General features: G+C 43.6%; 1 protein-coding gene across 2 annotated transcripts in view; it reads left to right on the top strand.

Moving 5' to 3' along the window:
- Nucleotides 1–17,744, top strand: part of TMEM98 (transmembrane protein 98) — a 50,332-nt gene that overhangs the window by 14,522 nt on the left and 18,066 nt on the right. For both annotated transcript variants that reach the window (XM_033919322.1, XM_033919323.1), the window contains exons 2-5: nucleotides 3,524–3,719; nucleotides 8,467–8,598; nucleotides 11,350–11,383; nucleotides 16,751–16,866. In XM_033919322.1, the coding sequence (XP_033775213.1) occupies nucleotides 3,589–3,719; nucleotides 8,467–8,598; nucleotides 11,350–11,383; nucleotides 16,751–16,866 (413 nt within the window). In that variant the 5' untranslated portion in view covers nucleotides 3,524–3,588. The remainder of the gene's footprint in view (nucleotides 1–3,523; nucleotides 3,720–8,466; nucleotides 8,599–11,349; nucleotides 11,384–16,750; nucleotides 16,867–17,744) is intronic.

The following is a 17,744-nucleotide window of genomic DNA, read 5'->3' on the forward strand; positions in this document are numbered from 1 at the left end:
GCAAATAAAGATTAGTGTCTCTTAAGTTCAGAGCCCAGCTTTACTCAGTCCTCAAACCCTCAATACATATATCTATTTGCAGTGTTGTCAAACTCAGGTATGGCTCCCTCCAGACCTCCTAAATAGAATTCTCATATAGACAAAGTTACAGCTTGTCCTACCTTGGCTGATTTCTCTTAACTTCCATACACACATGCAAGGGGAAATCCAAATTCCAGGGCCACTTCCTTTCTTCCAGGGCCTCTCCTAGTGACCTCTTCTCTTAGGGACCTCTCCCTCTGGGACCTCACCTAGGCTGCTAGGGCATTTATCCTTCTTCCTGGCTGAGCCCTGCTCCTTCTGCCTCAGCAGGATTTCGTCACTCTCCCAATGTGCCTCCTGAGACCTGAAGTCCACCTAAATTTGGTCTAGTACCCTCTGCTGCCCAAGGTACACTGGCAGCCATGGTGAGGGAGAACCTCTTACTCCCTCACAGCAAGCCAAACACTATCTGACTAACTGGACATTCTGGCCTCTTCCAGTAAGAGGTAGAAGCTAGGTAGTTTACTAGAGTAGGGTTAAATGTCCAATTTGCTCAATAGGGGAAGCAAATAGTGGAGTGCCACAAGGATCTGTATTGGACTAGGGATTTTTAAGATATTTAAAAATGCCCTGGAAATGGGAACAGTGAGTGAGGTGATCAAATTTGTAGATGACATGAAACTATTCAGAGCTGTGAAATTGCATGAGGACTGCTTGAAACTGCAGGAAGACCTTGGGAGGATAAAAGATTGAGCATCCCAATGATAGATTAAATTGAATGTGGACAAGTGCAAAGTGATGCACATTGGGAAGAATAATCCAAATTATAGCTACATGATGCTAGCTTTCATGATAAGAGTCACCATTAAGGAAAAATGATTTAGGGGTAATTGTGGACAATACCTTAATTTACAGCAGCCAATAAACCAAACAATGTTAGGTATTATTCGGAAAGGAATAGAGAATAAATCAAAGAATACCATCACTCCATAGTCAGACCACACTTTGAGTACCGTGTGTAATTTTGGTCACCACATCTTAAAAAAAAGATGAAGTGGAACTTGTAAATTAAAAAAAAAAAAAAAGAAGGGTGAGCAAAATGATTACAAAGATACAACAATTCTCATATGAGAAAAGGTTAAAGAGGTTATTAGGTCTCTTCAGCTTCAAGAAGGGATAGGACTGAGGTCTAGAAAAGCCTGAGTGGAGTGGAACAGGTCAAAGTGAATCAATTGTTCCCACAAAGTTAAGGAATAGCACTTTTAAAACAAATAGGAGAAAAGATTGTTTCACTCAGTGTACGGTTAAGCCAGTGCAAGTGGTAAAAAGCAGATAATATAACTAGGTTTAGAAAAGGTGTGGACAAATTCCTGGAGGAAAAATCCATATACTGTTTTAGGTAGGCCTAGGGAAAGTCACCGATTGATTAACTGGCATAGGATCTGGCTACTCTTTGGAATTCTTGTGATCTAGTCTGACCACTGTTGGAAACTGGATACTGGGCTAGATGGACCCTTGGTGAGACCCCCTAGGGTGACTCTTATGTAGGAGAGACATATTATAATCAGAAAAGAGAAAACTGATTGTGGAAAGAACCTGCCCTGACTATAAAATCCTAGCTCACTATGGAAACAAGTCTTTGGCTTCTCCTATTCCTCTCAGAACATGCGTCACTGATATTATTTTGCTATTTATAATGTACCAAATATTTGTACAAGCAGTTTTTAAAGCTGTTCTTAAGTCAGATTTGTATGTAACTTAGAACTTAAGGTTCCTGCTGCTTACCTCTGCTGGCAAAAGGGCCAACTGTCCCTACCAGTGTTCCCTCTAAGGTCCAGCATGCACAACCACCCACTGTTCTTAATGCGGCCCTGCGTCATTTCTGAATCAGCTACAGGAGACGTGTAGGAAGGAGTCTCTGCCACTGGAAATACTGCTCAGTGAAATCAAATGAAACCACAACCACCTTCTTAAGTAGCAACATTCCAGAGCTGAGATTGTGATGTCATAATGCCTCATTCCACCAATGCCTAAGAGCCAACTTCAACAGTGATGTCACAATGGCTTGATTATTACTGTACTGCCAGTCCTTGGGTTAAGAACGAGTTACATTTTTAAAGCTGTTCTTAAGTCGGATTTGTATGTAACTCAGAACTTGTAGATTGAAAGATTCTTGCTGCTTACCTCTGCTCCCAGCTGACAAAAGGGCCAACTTGTCCCTAGTCCAGTGTTCCCTCTAAGGTACAACCACACACTGTTCTTAATGTGGCCCAGCGTCATTCCTGAATCTGCTATGGGATAAGTGTAGGGGTCTCTGCCACTGGAAATACTGCTCAGTGAAATCAAATGAAGCTGCGACTGCATTCTTAAATACAAGTCGGACTTAAGTCAGGCATCTGTAACTCAGGGACTGCCTGTACTTCATTCAATTGAGCCCCAATTATGTTATTTGTATTTGGCTGAATAGTGATTTAAATTCAAATACAGTGGCATAGTAAGGGGTAAGCATCATCGTAGTGGAGGCACCAGCACCTCTCCTCCTCTTCCCCCCCCCCCCGGACTTCTTTGGCTCTTCACCAGTGCGAGCAGCATCTCCAAACTGCTACGTGCACCGGCCTCGACTCCCCCTCTGAAGTAACTTCCTTGTTACAGGACCAGGAAGTGACATCAGAGGAAGAGCCAAGGATGGCGCAGGCAGCAGGTTGGAGATGCTGTTCACGCTAGCAAAGAGTTAAAGATGTAGGGAGGGAAGGGAAGGTGGGCGCACGATGGGGAGTGGGGTGGGCGGGGAAGGAGCAGTGGGTGGAGAAGAGGGCGGGACCACCACCCCCCTTGGCGCCTCCTATTCTCGCTAAGCCACTGACTACTGTGCTAAATCCTACTGAAATAAACACTTGCCACCTGATATTCAGCTCTAATTAACCAGCCAGGAACGGCTCCTGGCTGGTTAAATAACACTGAGCCGGCTAAGTCCTAATACTGAGATGGTCGCTAAATATTAGCAGTTAGCTGATAGCTGGCTATCTGCAAAATTTAAAGCGCTAGCCGGTTAATTTTGGTGACCAAATCGAGCTGCTTAAATCTTTGGCCGCTATAAACTTGAGTCAGGTCTATTCTATCTAACACTGGAGTTCTTTTTTTAGTTTGCTTTTATTTGATTGTATCATGTAAACCGCTTGGACAAGTGAAATGAACGAGCGGTACAACAAGATTGATAAACCATAATATCAATTTTAGCTGGCTAAGTGTTTAGTGGCCAAAAAGAGACCAGATATCCAATGCCAATCACCAGAAATGACCCAGCATTGAATAGCTGGGCTCAGCGCCAACCATGGGAGTCAGCCTGGCTAACTCCTGTGATCTTGATCTCTGATTTCACGTTGCTTCTTTTTTTAAATTTCTTATATTCGGCTGAATAGTATAATATACTATTCAGTACAGCTCTAATTGATTTAATACCTTTTTCCTTTTATTCAACACATTCCTCCCTTTTTCACTGCAGGTAAGATGTGTTGTTGAAGCAGCCTCTCAGCTGAAGCAGTGCTGGAAGCTTTGGTAATATCTGCTATGGAAACGGTCGTGATTGTGGCCATTGGCGTGTTGGCCACCATCTTCCTGGCTTCCTTCGTGGCACTGGTGGTCGTCTGCCGACAGCGATACTGCAGAAGCAAAGACCTCCTGCACCAATTTGGAACAAAGTAAGTGGAAGGGTTGCAAGGAGCTGTGGCTCAAAGCAATCTGCGGCCTGAAGCAAGGGTTAAGATGGTGCAGTCCTGCTCAGGTGCTGGGGGCTAGGCCCAATATCCTGTTTCTAATAGTGGCCAATCCAGGTCACAAGATCCCAAAAAAGTAAAACAGATTTTATGCTGCTTAGGAATAAGCAATAGTCTATCTTAATAACGGCTTATGGAATCTTAAGAAATTAGCCAAACCTTATTTAAACCCTGCTAAGCTAACACCTTCTACCACATTCTCTGGCAACAAATTACAAAGTTTAATTACGCATTTTCTCCATTTTATGTTAACATTTTTACTTAGTAACTTCATTGTGTGCCTTTTAATTGTATTTTTGAAAAGAGTAAAGAAGTAATTTCATTTCTACCCATCCCACTCCACTAATTTATAGACCTCTGTCATATCCCCTCTCAACTGTCTCTTCTAGAGCTGCCTGATTCCCGATTCACTTTAGCTGAATCGATTCAAATCTATTAATTCTTGGAAAAAGTCAGACTCACGGATTCAGTGCAGGCCAATAAGGGGGAATGTCTCTGCAGCGGCAGCCTTCACAACACGCTCCATTTGCAAGTGTCAGGCCTTCCTCTCGGCTGAGTCCTGCCTTCATAGAAACAGGAAGTAGGTGGGACCTGGCAGAGAGAAAGGCCTGACGCCGACAAGAGCAGCGAGTTGTGAAGGCTGCACTGCCAATGGTGTGTGTGTGTGTTGGGGTGACAAAGAGAAAGAGCAAGTGAGGGAGGGAGGGGAGGGAGAAGGGAATAGGGAGTTATCAAACCTCAGGGGGGCATGGAAGAAGGGTGCCAGATCTTTGGGGGACAGGGGAGGATAAAAAGATGGTAAGAGCAAATAGCGTAGCTGTGGTAAGAACAGATAGCGTAGCTGGTTTTAAGAAAGGTTTGGACAATTTCCTGGAGGAAAAGTCCATAGTCTGTTATTGAGAAAGACATGGAGGAAGCCACTGCTTGCCCTGGATCAGTAGCATGGAATGTTGCTACTCTTTGGGTTTTTGCCAGGTACTAGTGACCTGGATTGGCCACCATGAGGACAGGCTACTGAGCATGATGGACCATTGGTTGGACCCAGTAAGGCTATTCTTAAGTTCTTACTACAGGGCTGGCAGGGAAGGAGATGGCCTGGAGACAAGGCAGAGATTAGATAAGGCAGTGGCACTGGGAATGTCAGATCCAACTTGTGGTCACAATGTCTTTTATTAACAGTTTATACCATATAGTAATGATGAGTCCTAAAAATGCTAGAAACAAAGTCCCGACTAAGATCCAAGTTTCAGCGACACCATCGCCTTCCTCAGGGGCCAATAGTAAATTTATCGGGCAACCTTGAGCTGAACACTTGTGACGTATTGCAAACAGAGCGTAAGAAACAACGTCAACATCAGTTCCCCCAGTTCAGACCTGCAAAGCATCATGGGGCATCATACCAAGGCAGACTCCGTACCGCAACCAGTATAAAACCTAGAGTGGGAAATAGTCAAACCCTGCGAGCTATCCAAAAAAGCCCCAACCTAATTTATTACCATATTTTAGCTGTGGTTTGAACTGGGAACTCTGAGCATTCTTAATTTTGCTTCATTTGAGCCTGTTTTCCAAAGTGAACCGATCAGCTGTGATCTTTAGGAGTTGCCTATCAGTCCTCCATTGTGGTTTCTTCAGGTTTTCATATGTGCTCCTGATGCAGGTTGATTGCCAAAATATGTCAGACATTTCTAGAACTTGCTACAGGGATTTTTCTACTGGATCTTGAACTTGGTAATCTGTATATTCCTGCTAGTCTTTGCAGGAACACCGGTGGCTTCTGTGAGGCTCAAAGCCGTTTAGCGGGAATGTTGACTGGGAACAAGTCTTTCGCAGCATCTCCATTTCTTATAAACTAAACCTGAATTTTATAGACCAGGTCGTCAACCAAAAGGTGCTCGACTCGGTTTACAATAATGTACGTATAGTACTTAAATATGGAAGAAGAATGTAATCTAGAATGGTTTAGTTTCCAAAGTGTTTAGTAAGCAAGAAAGTTTTCAGAGCTTTCTGAAATAAAACGAAGGGGCCTAGACTTCTAAGTGAAAGCGGTAACTCATTCCAGAGCTCAGTTAATTTGAAAATGAAAGAGTGGCTGAATCTTTTGAAAGTTCTATTTTTACCCCTAAGGGAAGGAAATGTAAGTTTTAATTTATTTGAACTCCTAGCGAGATTAGATCTGTGTGCATTCCAATCTAAAGGAACCAAAGTAATAAAAATGCCAAAGAGAATTTTTATACCCTGCAAATATCAGCAAGGAATCATTGCGGCTTACAACAAGCTAAATAAGAATTCATACAATAACATCAAGGATCAGACAATAACGAGTTCAAGTCCTGGATTACAGTGAGAATAAATGTGTTTTTAGTGATTTCTGAATTAAAGGTAGGAGAGCATCTGTCACAAGCAGACTGGAAGGCAGTTCCAAATCTTAGGACCTTAGACCTCGAAGGTAGACTCGAAGAGAGATTTTTTTCTGGATTTGATGTGGCGAGGGGAGGGTCAGTTTGCAGCGCTGGGCTGATCTTGAGTTGTAGAAGGAAGGTGTGACCTGAATGGCAGATGTTAGTCCAGTCAAGTTTTCTATATAGCCTTGTGGACCATTTAGATTTAGAAGCCAGTGATGGAAGAGGTGAGCAAGGGGCCAACACTTGAGGGTCACAACTCTGAAGAAGTGTTAACAACCACAGCAAGTCGCTTCTCCCCCCAACCTAGCCTTAAAGTGCGGGCATGACCGCAGCAGTTCAGAGAGCAACCCTCCCTTCTCCCCACCCCGCTCTGAATCCCTCTCTCAGTGCTTGCACAATCAGAAAGGAATTGTGGTATAGTGTGTTCTTGTTATCCACGTGTTCCATATTCCCAAATTCGCTTATTCATGCAAAATAAAGCGTAATCCTTTATTCACAGTCATGCAGAATGTTTTCCCGTGAGGATGAAAATATCTGTAGAGCTATGCATGAGCATTGTTACACCAAAAAGATTGTTTTTAGGGGGGAAAAAAGTGTGTATAAAATACATTTATAATTTATTTAAAAATGTATATACCGTATGTTATCTATACGGTTTACATAATCACAGTCAGATGCAGAATATAATAATCAAACTATTCTTTACAAGAAGGATATACAAAATGATGATTTTATGGTGTTAAGCAGCAAAATTGTACAATATGCAGGGTCGCACAGGAACCTAACCCCCTTTTCTCATAGGGTCTCCCACTGTACTTTTAGTATATGCAATGGGAGATCCTCCTTCACTGCTATCCCACTGTCAATCGATGTACCTCAGGATTCTTTCTTGGAACCTCTCCTTTTCTCCATCTATACCCACTCCCTCAGTTCACTGACCTCCTCCCATGGTTTTCAGTATCACCTCTATGATGATGACTCCCAGATCTACCCCTCCACACCAAATATCTCTACAGGAACCCAGGCCCGAGTCTCAGCCTGCCTGTCTGACATTGCTGCTTGAATGTCTCCCATCTAAAATTGAATATGGCTATGAACAGGCTCTTTATCTTTCCACCTAAACCAATCTCCCTCCAACCCCCTACCCCCTTCTCTATTTCTGTGAACACCACTCTCCTCCTCCCTGTCTTGTCAGCTCAGAACCTTGGGGTCATCTTTGCCTCCTTTCTCTCCTCTGTTCAGATCCAACAAAGTGCTAAAAGCCTGTTGCCGCTTCTTCTGCAATATTACCAAAATCTGACTTCTCCTTTCCGAGCACACTACCAAAACTCTTATCCACGCTCTTATCACCTCTTGCTTAGATTACTGCAGGGATCTCAAAGTCCTTCCTTGAGGGCCGCAATCCAGTCGGGTTTTCAGGATTTCCCCAATGAATATGCATTGAAAGCAATGCATGCACATAGATCTCATGCATATTCATTGGGGAAATCCTGAAAACCCGACTGGATTGCGACCCTCAAGGAGGGACTTTAAGACCCCTGGATTACTACAACTTACTCAGGTCTTCCCCTCCAATCCATGCAAAACTCTGCTTCATGACTTATATTCCACAAGAGTCACCATACTCGCATTACCCTTCTCCTCAAGCCACTTAATTAGTTCTCCATCCATTTCTGAATACAATTCAAACTCCTCTTAATGACCTACAAGTGCATTCACTCTGTAGCCCTTCAATATCTCTCCTCACTTATCTCCCCTATGCTCCCCCTATGAATTCCATTCATCGGGCAAGTCCCTCTTATCCATACCCTTCTCCACTGCCAACTCCAGGCTCTGTTCCTTCTATCTTGCTGCACCATTCGCATTGAACAGACTGCCTGAGTCATTACGTCAGGCTCCGTCTCTTGCAGTATTCAAATCCAAGCTAAACGTCCACTTTTTTTGAGGCTGCTATGAACTCCTAACTCTCCTACTCACCATAAAATTACCTACATCCATCCTATAATTTTCTCTGTGAGAAACTCCCCAGTCTCTGTATGTCCTGTCTGCCTGTCCAAACTAGATTGTAAGCTGGACCGTCTACTACATGCTTTTCAGAACTATAGAAATGTTAAATAATAGTAAAGAGTAATCATAGCATCAGTGGTTCTGTAGTCGCATTTTTGCTATTCACAGGCTTTTCTAAGAACCTTAACCCCTGGAAATAGCGAGAATGCGCTGTAGAAGCACTGGGACTTCAATTTTTGTAACTGCTTGATTTCATTCTCCAGGCCAACTGTGGATCTCATTGGTGCGATGGAAACGCAGTCAGAGCCCTCAGAGCTGGAACTGGACGATGTGGTGATAACAAATCCTCACATTGAAGCCATTCTGGAAAACGAAGACTGGGTGGAAGATGCCTCGTAAGGCTCATGTTCAATTCTATAAATCTGTCCTTCAGATGGAATAAGTTTTTTGAGTTGAAGTCTTGAGTTTAAGTTCTTGTATGCAGTGGTGTAGTAAGAGTGAGGGGGCGGTTCCCTCCTCTTTTCAACCCCCCCATCTCTGCCCATTCCTCCTCTCTATACGTGTGCCCCCCATACCTCTAATTGAAATTGTTTGCAGCGGTCAACATGCTCTTCCCGACCCCGTCGGCTCTCCTGCTGATGTCATTTCCGGGTGCCACGGAGAGGAAGTGACGTCAGAGGGAGAGCAGATGGGCTTGCAAGGAGCATGTTGTTGACCACCGCCGAGCAACAACTTCAACTAGAGGTGCGGGGGAAGGGAAGGAGGGGTGCTCATATTATCAGCATAAATAAAAAATGTAAAACCTAATACGTAACTGTAGCAGTAGCACTAAAGAAGCCAGATAAATATTGAAAGGTATTGGACCCAAAATGGAGACCTGGTGGACTCCTCAAGACAGGTTATAGATGGAAGAGAAAGAATTAGACCAATGCACTTTGAAGGAACAATGAAATAAGTAAGATTTAAACAAACAAAAAACGCAATTCCTGAAATGTGGAGGTCAGATAACTTCTGAAGGAGAATGGAATGGTTTACTAAATAGAATACGGCATAAAGGTCTATAGAAAGTAAGAGAACATTCTTACTTCTATCCAAATTATATAGATTGAAGTCAGTGAGGCCTAGAAGTACATGTTCAGTATTATGTCCAGCACGAAAACCAATCTGCTTTGGTTGTAATGCTTTAATATCATCCAGATATCGTAGAAACTGGGCTGAAACAAGCTTCTCTACCACTTTCAAAATGAAGGGAAGCTTTGAAATTGGCTGGTAATTATTTACTATATGAGGATCTACTTTGGGCCACAGTTTGGGAGCAATCTCTCTGGGTGGCCTCCATGTAACTGTGGATGCCTGGTCTTCTCAGCTAGAACTGTGCCTATTCAGTGCCAGCCTGACGGAGGGATTCCCTGGCACCGGAGAGAGTGCTTTTCTTTGAGGGAGTGGATCCAGCGAGTGTCTGAGGCTTTCCCCATTATAGAAAGAGAAACCTGGAGGTTAGACCCTATTGGTGCTGAGGGTTGAGCAAGAGCGTCAGCACAGAGAGAGCAGGAAAGCAGGGTTAGCAGAGTTCTTGCTGACATGGTGACCTGAGTTTCTGGGTCTAGAGCCAGGCATGAGTGACCTGGAACAATGAAGAGGGCTGGATGTGTAGCTTCTGTGCACTAGAGAAAGTCCTGTAAGGCCCTGTATCAGTGTTTTCTGGTCCAGGAGGACATTTGACTGCAGATGGTAGAAGCTTCCATGAGGTGGGAGGCCCCAAGACAGAGCATGCGGAGCTCATGTGTACCCAATGAGCTCTTGCATTTGTTACAGGCTGGGTATTTTTTTAAATCCTGGTTTCAGGTCTGCCATTTTCCATTCCTGGTGAGTAGATGCCAAAAACATGGTAGAAGGGAAAGCAATAGAAAAACAATCCTTTGAGGCTGGGTGAATTCTAGAGACTGAGAGTTGATCAGGTGTGGCTGTCCACACGTGCTCAGAGAGATCCCAATTCAAAGGTCTCTCAGAGCTAAGGGAGAGCAGTTCCGTCCACTAGGCACCGTTGGTTGACGTCACCTACACGTAGCTGACTCATCCTGCTTGTCCGTGGAGAACACAATGTGAACAGAATGAATGCTTTCTTTGTCTACAGTATTCATCCTGTGTGACAGAATATCTATAGAGTGAATGTTTCCTTTATCTATGTCATTATCCCATAGGGACATAATGACTACCAAATGAATACTTCCCTCGGTCTACAATATTCATCTCTTAGCAAAACAATGTCTGTGGAATGAAAGGTACCCTTTATCTATGGCATTCACAAAATTAAAATAACCTATCAATAGTGACACAGTACCAGATGAATTAGTATCTCCCAGTTTTGATAATGGTCTAATGCTTTTGTTATGTCATTTGTATCATAATGACAATGTCAATAGAAGGAAGGAACATTTCCATTAAGGGGTGATATTAAAAGAAAAAAAGGGTTAAGGGGAGGGGAGACACACCTATACTTTAGTTTCTGAGTTGGTTCCTTGACTTGAACTTACTACAACTTCCAGCATCTGTAACACAAGTTTGACCTACAGCAAAGGGGCCACTTTGGCTCTAGAATAGCTGAATGAGAGCTAACAAATAGTTTCCCATGCAGGGTTGTGATACTGCTAACTAGTATATGCTAATTACATCATATCCCCAAGTCTCTCTCTCTCTCTCTCTCTCTCAATGCCCTTTATCCTATGCTGCCAGTCTGTATTTCCAGACTCTCTCAAACCCCCCTCATCACGCGTCACTACTCTCTCTGCTTCTTCTTCTTCTAACCCCCACTTCACTATCACCAGCATTCCACTTTTTGACTCTCACCCCTCTCCACAAGCACGTTTTTCCACTGGAATTGTGCATTCTACAAACATAGGGATGTGCATTGAAGATCACTGAGCTAGAGAATGGAAGTGCTCACTCTTTCAGTCTGATAAGGATCACTCTGGGATGATGGCAGTAGAGACATGGTATGGGAGTGATGTGCAGTTGGGATGTGGGAGAGAGAGGTATGGTGAGTTGTTCTTGACCTGGGGATCTGTTACTGGGACTGGATTTGATATTGTGGAAATGTGATGTTAACATCTACTTTTTCTAACCAGTGAAACTTTGTCTCTCCACAGGGGTCTCATGTCACACTGCATTGCAATCCTAAAGGTAAGTCTTTCTTTGTTTGAGGCATAGGTGGTGCTGTTTCAAATCTGTGCAGGCAGGCTGATGAGCTGGTCCTGTTATTCTCTTAATCTTGGTATTCATGACTTACTCTGTTCTTTCTCATATTGGATTACTTTTTCTGTTTATTAGCTTTTGTCACCGGCAGCCTCAGGGCAATGAGTCCTAGGGCACCAGTGACAAGAGAAAAGGGGCAGCACAAGGAAAAAATAGGCAACCCAAAGGAAACACCACAGCACCAGGTAAGTGTATCTCATAAAGCAAGGTCTGAGTTTATTCACAAAAAAGACATTTAAACCAGCCTGCTTGCATAGAGTTAAACAGTTCCACATTGGAAAAAAGAAAATCAATATTGTCAGAATACTCCAAAGTATGGTCCTTCTGCTAGTGTCCACCGTGTACAAAAACAAACAAACAAACAAACTGTATTTTCAAACAGTCTCTGGATTAGTGCCAGCCAATAAAGTTCATTGAAACTCTTATCTGAGTCTCTCAATATTCAAATTAAATTCAAAAATCACAGTTCTGGCTTCTCAATGCCGCCACAGCTTATCTCTAAAGCAACTCTCTGAATTTATCCAAAACAGTTTCTTGGGCTGATATCAGATCACTCAGCCTGCACTAGTGCTACAGTACTAGGCCCCAGCATATGATTTGTTGGCCAGGGAGTGTGCTCTGTATGGTCTCAATGCAAAGGATATGCCCTCAAACCCACCACAGAAAAACACAGAGCAGTCCCCACTTCCTGGGACTACTAACTGCCCTTCCCCCATCCAGAGGGAAAGAGAAAAAACAAACAAACCCAAAAACAGTTTTTTTAAAGTTCTTTCAGGTGCCAACAAGCAACACACCTTTCTCAGGGTTACACAGCCCTACGCATCTAGTAAGCTTATCAAGAAAACATATCCAGTTCTTCATATGCAAATCCAAAAACAGAAAAAATAATAAGGCAATTTTAACTCACTTGCCCTTAGTGCAGCAAGTCTCCATAGGCAATGTCCCATTGAGCTGCTCGTGGCATGGCTCCAGCTCCATGGCTTGAACTTCCTGGTTTCCAGGCCCCAGCTGCTCTGAATGAGCTTCTATCAGGTCCATGCATTCCAGTGGTTCATAATATAACTTAACATAATAACAGATTTCTATACCGCATAACCCTTAGTTCAATGCAGTTTACAAAAGATTATGCTATGAGTGAATACAGACACCTGAGTCTGCAATACGCAAGAATTAGCTAGCTACAAATTTAGAAAAAAGAAAAGTTTTCTATAATGTTTATAAGATATTGAACTGGTCAGTAATAGGCGGAATTCTTTATCGAATTGAGCTGCTTGATAGGAAAGACAGTGCCCATGATATTTCTTATTTTTACAGCCCTTAACTGAAGGAAACATAAATAGGGCATGGGATTGTCTACTGTTCCCATGAATTATAGTAACAAATCTATCAATAAGGTAAAGCGGAGTGGCACCAAAAGCGACTTTATAGTATAAACATCTCAACTTAAAGATCACCCGGGCCTCAACTGGGAGCCAGTGTAACTCACCGTAATAGGGGGTTACATGATTATACTTCCTCAGTCCGTAAATCATTCTAACTGCTGTATTTTGGACCAAGGTCAGCCTAGTCAAGTTTTTCTTTGTACTTGTCAGATATATAATATTGCAGTAGTCCAGAATGCTAAGGAATAGCATTTGAACTAAAAGTATAAAGGCTTTACCCTGGATTCCTAAACAATCCAGAAATTCAAGCACCCAGCACTCTCAGCCCTGAGCATTCCTGCCTTCCTTGCTGCTCCTTCTTTTCCCTCTGCCTCTCTAGCTGTTCTGCTCTCTGGAGTAAAAGCCTGCAGCTACGCCCTAAACCCTCAGGTGCAAAGGCTTTCCTGCCGGTTCTAGTTTCAGCCTGCACCTGACTGCTGGGTACCAAGCTAGAGCTGTGTGGGTGTTGTGGAACAGGCAAATCTGCTCTCCTGCTCCCTCTAGAGGCCAAAGAAGAAATGTCCTCAAAATGGTCAGCATGAGCTTTAAAGTGTACTGTTTCTAGTGCATCTGATTCTGGTTTGTGCACTGCTCTGGGGACAGACCTAGCAGGCATAGGCTGAATACCACACTTTCTCTATTGCTCTTGAAGTTACCTTAACACTCATTGTTACTCTAGGATTTTAGTACTTTTGTAACAATTATTATTAGTTTGTATATCATTGTGCATACAAAACATTGTACAGGGACACATGCGGAAAAGCCCTGCTGCCTGGAATTTACAGTCTAGCGAACACGGACGTGTAAAGCCCCATGTCCCACAGAACATAAAGATTAGAAATGAGACATCTTGGGACATGCTCACTCTTGGTGATATTTTAGAAACAGATCTGCTGGCACTCGGCCTTTCCGAAAATAACTGCAGAAATGCACTCATATTAGAAACAGAGAAAGATGAAGGCAGATAAAGGCCATATGGCCTATCTAGTCTGCCTATCCATGCCATCTGTTATCCCCTCCTCTCCCTTAGAGATCCAACTTACTTATTCCAAGCTTTCTTGAATTCAGATACACTTTTCTACCAGGAGATCATTCCGCACTTGCCAGTATTTTCAGCAGAAGCAGCTGTTTTACAAACTTCCCCCTCCGTATTTGCTGTGATAGGGGATTAACAGACCCGCGAATACAGAAAAACCGCGAATAACTTTTTCATATGTTATTCACGGTTTTCTATTAAAAACCATCGTGAATATGGTGAAACCGCGAATGGCATGGCGGGAGACCAGGCCTGGTCCTGAAGGAGAGGCAAAACACGGTGACAAAAGTGCTGGGAATCGGCGATTTTCTCCATGCAAGCTGACGTAACGTGGGGGGAGGAGCCAGCAAGCTAAAAACCGTGAATAATCAAAACCGCGATGGCTGAAACCGCGAATACGGAGGGAGAAGTGTATATACATTCAAAAATGAATCGCACAGACGCCAGCAGAAGTAGCTTAAAGTTTAAAGCACAGGCTGCGAACCAGAGACGCTGGCACTCAAATCTCACTGTGGCTCGTTGTGACTCTGGCCAAGTTGCTTAACCCTCGACTGCCTCAGGTGCAAACTTATGGACTTGAGAAAATCCACTGTTTATTCCTAGGATTAGCAGCATAAAATCTGTTTTACTTCTTGGCAGTGGCGTAATGAGGGTGAGAGGCACCCGTGGCAATGGTGCCCCTACCTTACCCTCATCACCTCCCCTTTTTCCGAATCCCGCATGCTGTGTGCGTCCCCCCCCCTTTCTTTTCCCCATACTCCTAGTTGAAGTTGTTGCTCGTCTCAGTCAACAACGTGCTCCTCGCGACCCTGTCAGCTCTCCCTCTGATGTCACTTCTATGCGCGGCCCATCACTCTTTCAGTCTCTGGAACCCTTTTATACAGCTGTGGTAAGCAGTAATGCCGGCTTACCGCAGCAAAAAAAAAAAATGGTGCACCACAGAGCACGCTGAGGCATTCTGCAGTAATTCTGCTACCCATGTGCTAAAAAATGAAATTAACTTTTTAGCGCTGGGGCAGGTCTGGGAGCGCAGAGCGAGCGCATTCTGTGCTAATCGATTACCACAGCTGCATCGCCACACATGCTAACTGATTACCGCCTGCTTAGTGCGTGAATATCGGCTCATGCACTAATCTGTATGAATGGCCACACGCCACCGGCAAAATTAGCACATGGCCATTAATACCAAAAATAGGAATTCTGGCATTTTACCCCAGCAGTAAAAATGGCCTTAGCGTGCAGAAAGGACGTGCAAACTGACGTGCTTTGTAATTTATTATTCTTACTTTCCTATTGATAATGGCGTTCCTTTTTTTTCATTTTGTACTATGTAAACTGCTATGATATATCGAACAGCGTTCTATAAATACTAATAAGCATAAACTTTTAACTGCTGTTTGGTAAAAAGAGCCCTTCAACTCTATACTGGTAATACTGTACACTTCCCCCTCCGCATTTGCGGTGATATGGGAATAACAAGTCAGCGAATACAGAAAAAAGAAAATAACTTTTCGTATGTTATTCGCAGTTTTCTGTTACAAAACCCTGGAGAATATGATAAAACCGTGAATAAGTGACCTGTTCCTGTGAAGAAAGCTTAGCAATTTCCTCTGTACAACGCCGGGAGCAGCAATTTTCTCTGATGTAATTTTGGGGGGGCGGAGCCTGCAAACAAAAAAACACGAATAACCGAAACCGCACTTGGTGATACCGCGAATGCGGAGGGGGAAGTGTACTAGATAAATTTTAAAAACTTAACATAAAAACTCACTTCTATACCACAAATACCTCTAAATTCTATGCAGTTCACAAAAGATAAAGAATACAGCAACAAGATATCTAGTCCCAAAAGATTCAATAAAAAGATGCATTTTTAAAGCACATCAAAACTGTTGGTAGGAGTTAGATGTAAATATGTAATTAAGATCCGTGGAGGGGCATAATAAAAAAACCCATCTAAGTCTCCTTTTGGCCTAAGGCCCTAAATGCTGAAAGTAGCAGCAGGGAAAATGTTCATTCTCAAAAAAAAACCCAATCAAAATGAGGGGTTTTTTTGGAGAATGGTCTACCTCTACGTTCAGCAGTCTAACCTTAGAACACATTATCAACCAATATTGCCCAAGTCCCTTTCGCCTAAAAGCTGCCGGTTACAGAACCCCCCCCCCCCCAACAACGATCGCAGCAGGAGAAATGCCTCATCTCCCCTGCCGTGATCACGATTCCCCTCCCCGAACTGCTACAGACCACGGCAGGAGAGATGCCTAATCTCTCCTGCCACAATTCGCGGAAGTTAGGGGGGGATCGTGATCGCAGCAGGAGAGATTAGGCATCTCTCCCGCCGCAATCGTTGCGGTGGGGGTTGGGCAGGTTGCCGGAGCTGCTAAGCTGGTCTAAGTCAAAACGAATAAGTTCTGACTGGGCAACCTTGTAAAGTTTTGGTTATACCTGCTGTACGACTAAGTCTAGTCGGCCCACCTCCCGCCCTTTCCCCTCTAAAAACGCCTCTTTTCGCTCTAGGCGTTTAGAGGCAGGGTAAAGGCCTAAGCTGGTTTAGATACATCTAAAACCGGCTTTGATGATCTGGCTTTTTGATCGTCCAAGTACTGATTTAGGCCACTTTTTGAACGTTTTTGTTTTTTGGGGGGGGATTTTTTTGATTATGAGCCTCATAGCCCATAAAGCCGCTTGAAAAGACAACAGATGCTCCTGGAATTTTTTTGAATTTACAACCCTTAACAGATGGAAAAGAGAATAACGCGTGAGATTTCCTAGAATGTTTGGAGCTGGTGATAATGAAAGATTCCATAAATCACTGACGGTTTCCTTTTTTTAATACAGATCTGTCACATGTTGACTGAGAAACTTGTTGCTATGACCATGGGGACAGGTGCCAAAATCAAGTCGCCAGCTAGCCTGGGAGACATTATTGTTGTTGCAAAACGCATCAGCCCAAGGTGAGTCTAGTGCTGTGCTTGTTTATTTTAGCATTTCATTTTTTGTCTGACTTTTTGTGTTGTATTTTGAGATATATATATTTTTTATTTTCAGATGTTAATTTGTTACTTGCTTACGGGGGTCCTTTTACTAAGCTAAAAATGCCTTACCACTCGGGCATCCCGCAGTAATTTTTGGATCGGCTTGTGCTTACCAGTGCGCCACAAGATAATGAAGCTGGGGGGGGGGGGGCGGAGAGTGGGCGTGCTCTGCACTAATTGGTTCGTGCAGCTTCATTGCCGTGCGCTAAGGATTAGCACGTGGTTAGCGTTTCAGCCCTTACTGCCTACATGCGCTAATGGCCATACACTAATGAGACTAAAGAGGACTGTGAAGAATTGCAAAGGGACTTGAACAAACTAGGGGAATGGGCGACGAGATGGCAGATGAAGTTCAACGTTGAGAAATGTAAAGTATTGCATGTGGGTAGCAGGAACCCGAGGTACAACTATACGACGGGAGGGATGTTATTGAAGGAGAGTACCCAAGAGAGGGACTTGGGGGTAATGGTGGACACGTCAATGAAGCCGATGGCACAGTGCGCAGCGGCCGCTAAGAGAGCGAATAGAATGCTAGGCATAATCAAGAAGGGTATTACAACCAGAACAAAAGAAGTTATCCTGCCGTTGTATTGGGCGATGATGCGTCTGCATCTGGAGTATTGCGTCCAATATTGGTCGCCGTACCTTAAGAAGGATATGGCGTTACTCGAGAGGGTTCAGAGGAGAGTGATGCGTCTGATAAAGGGGATGAAAACCTTTCATACGCTGAGAGATTGGAGAAACTGGGACTCTTTTCCCTGGAGAAGAGGAGACTTAGAGGGGATATGATAGAGACT

The sequence above is a fragment of the Geotrypetes seraphini genome, chromosome 13 (assembly GCF_902459505.1).
Source record: "Geotrypetes seraphini chromosome 13, aGeoSer1.1, whole genome shotgun sequence".
Taxonomy (NCBI): Eukaryota; Metazoa; Chordata; class Amphibia; order Gymnophiona; family Dermophiidae; genus Geotrypetes; species Geotrypetes seraphini.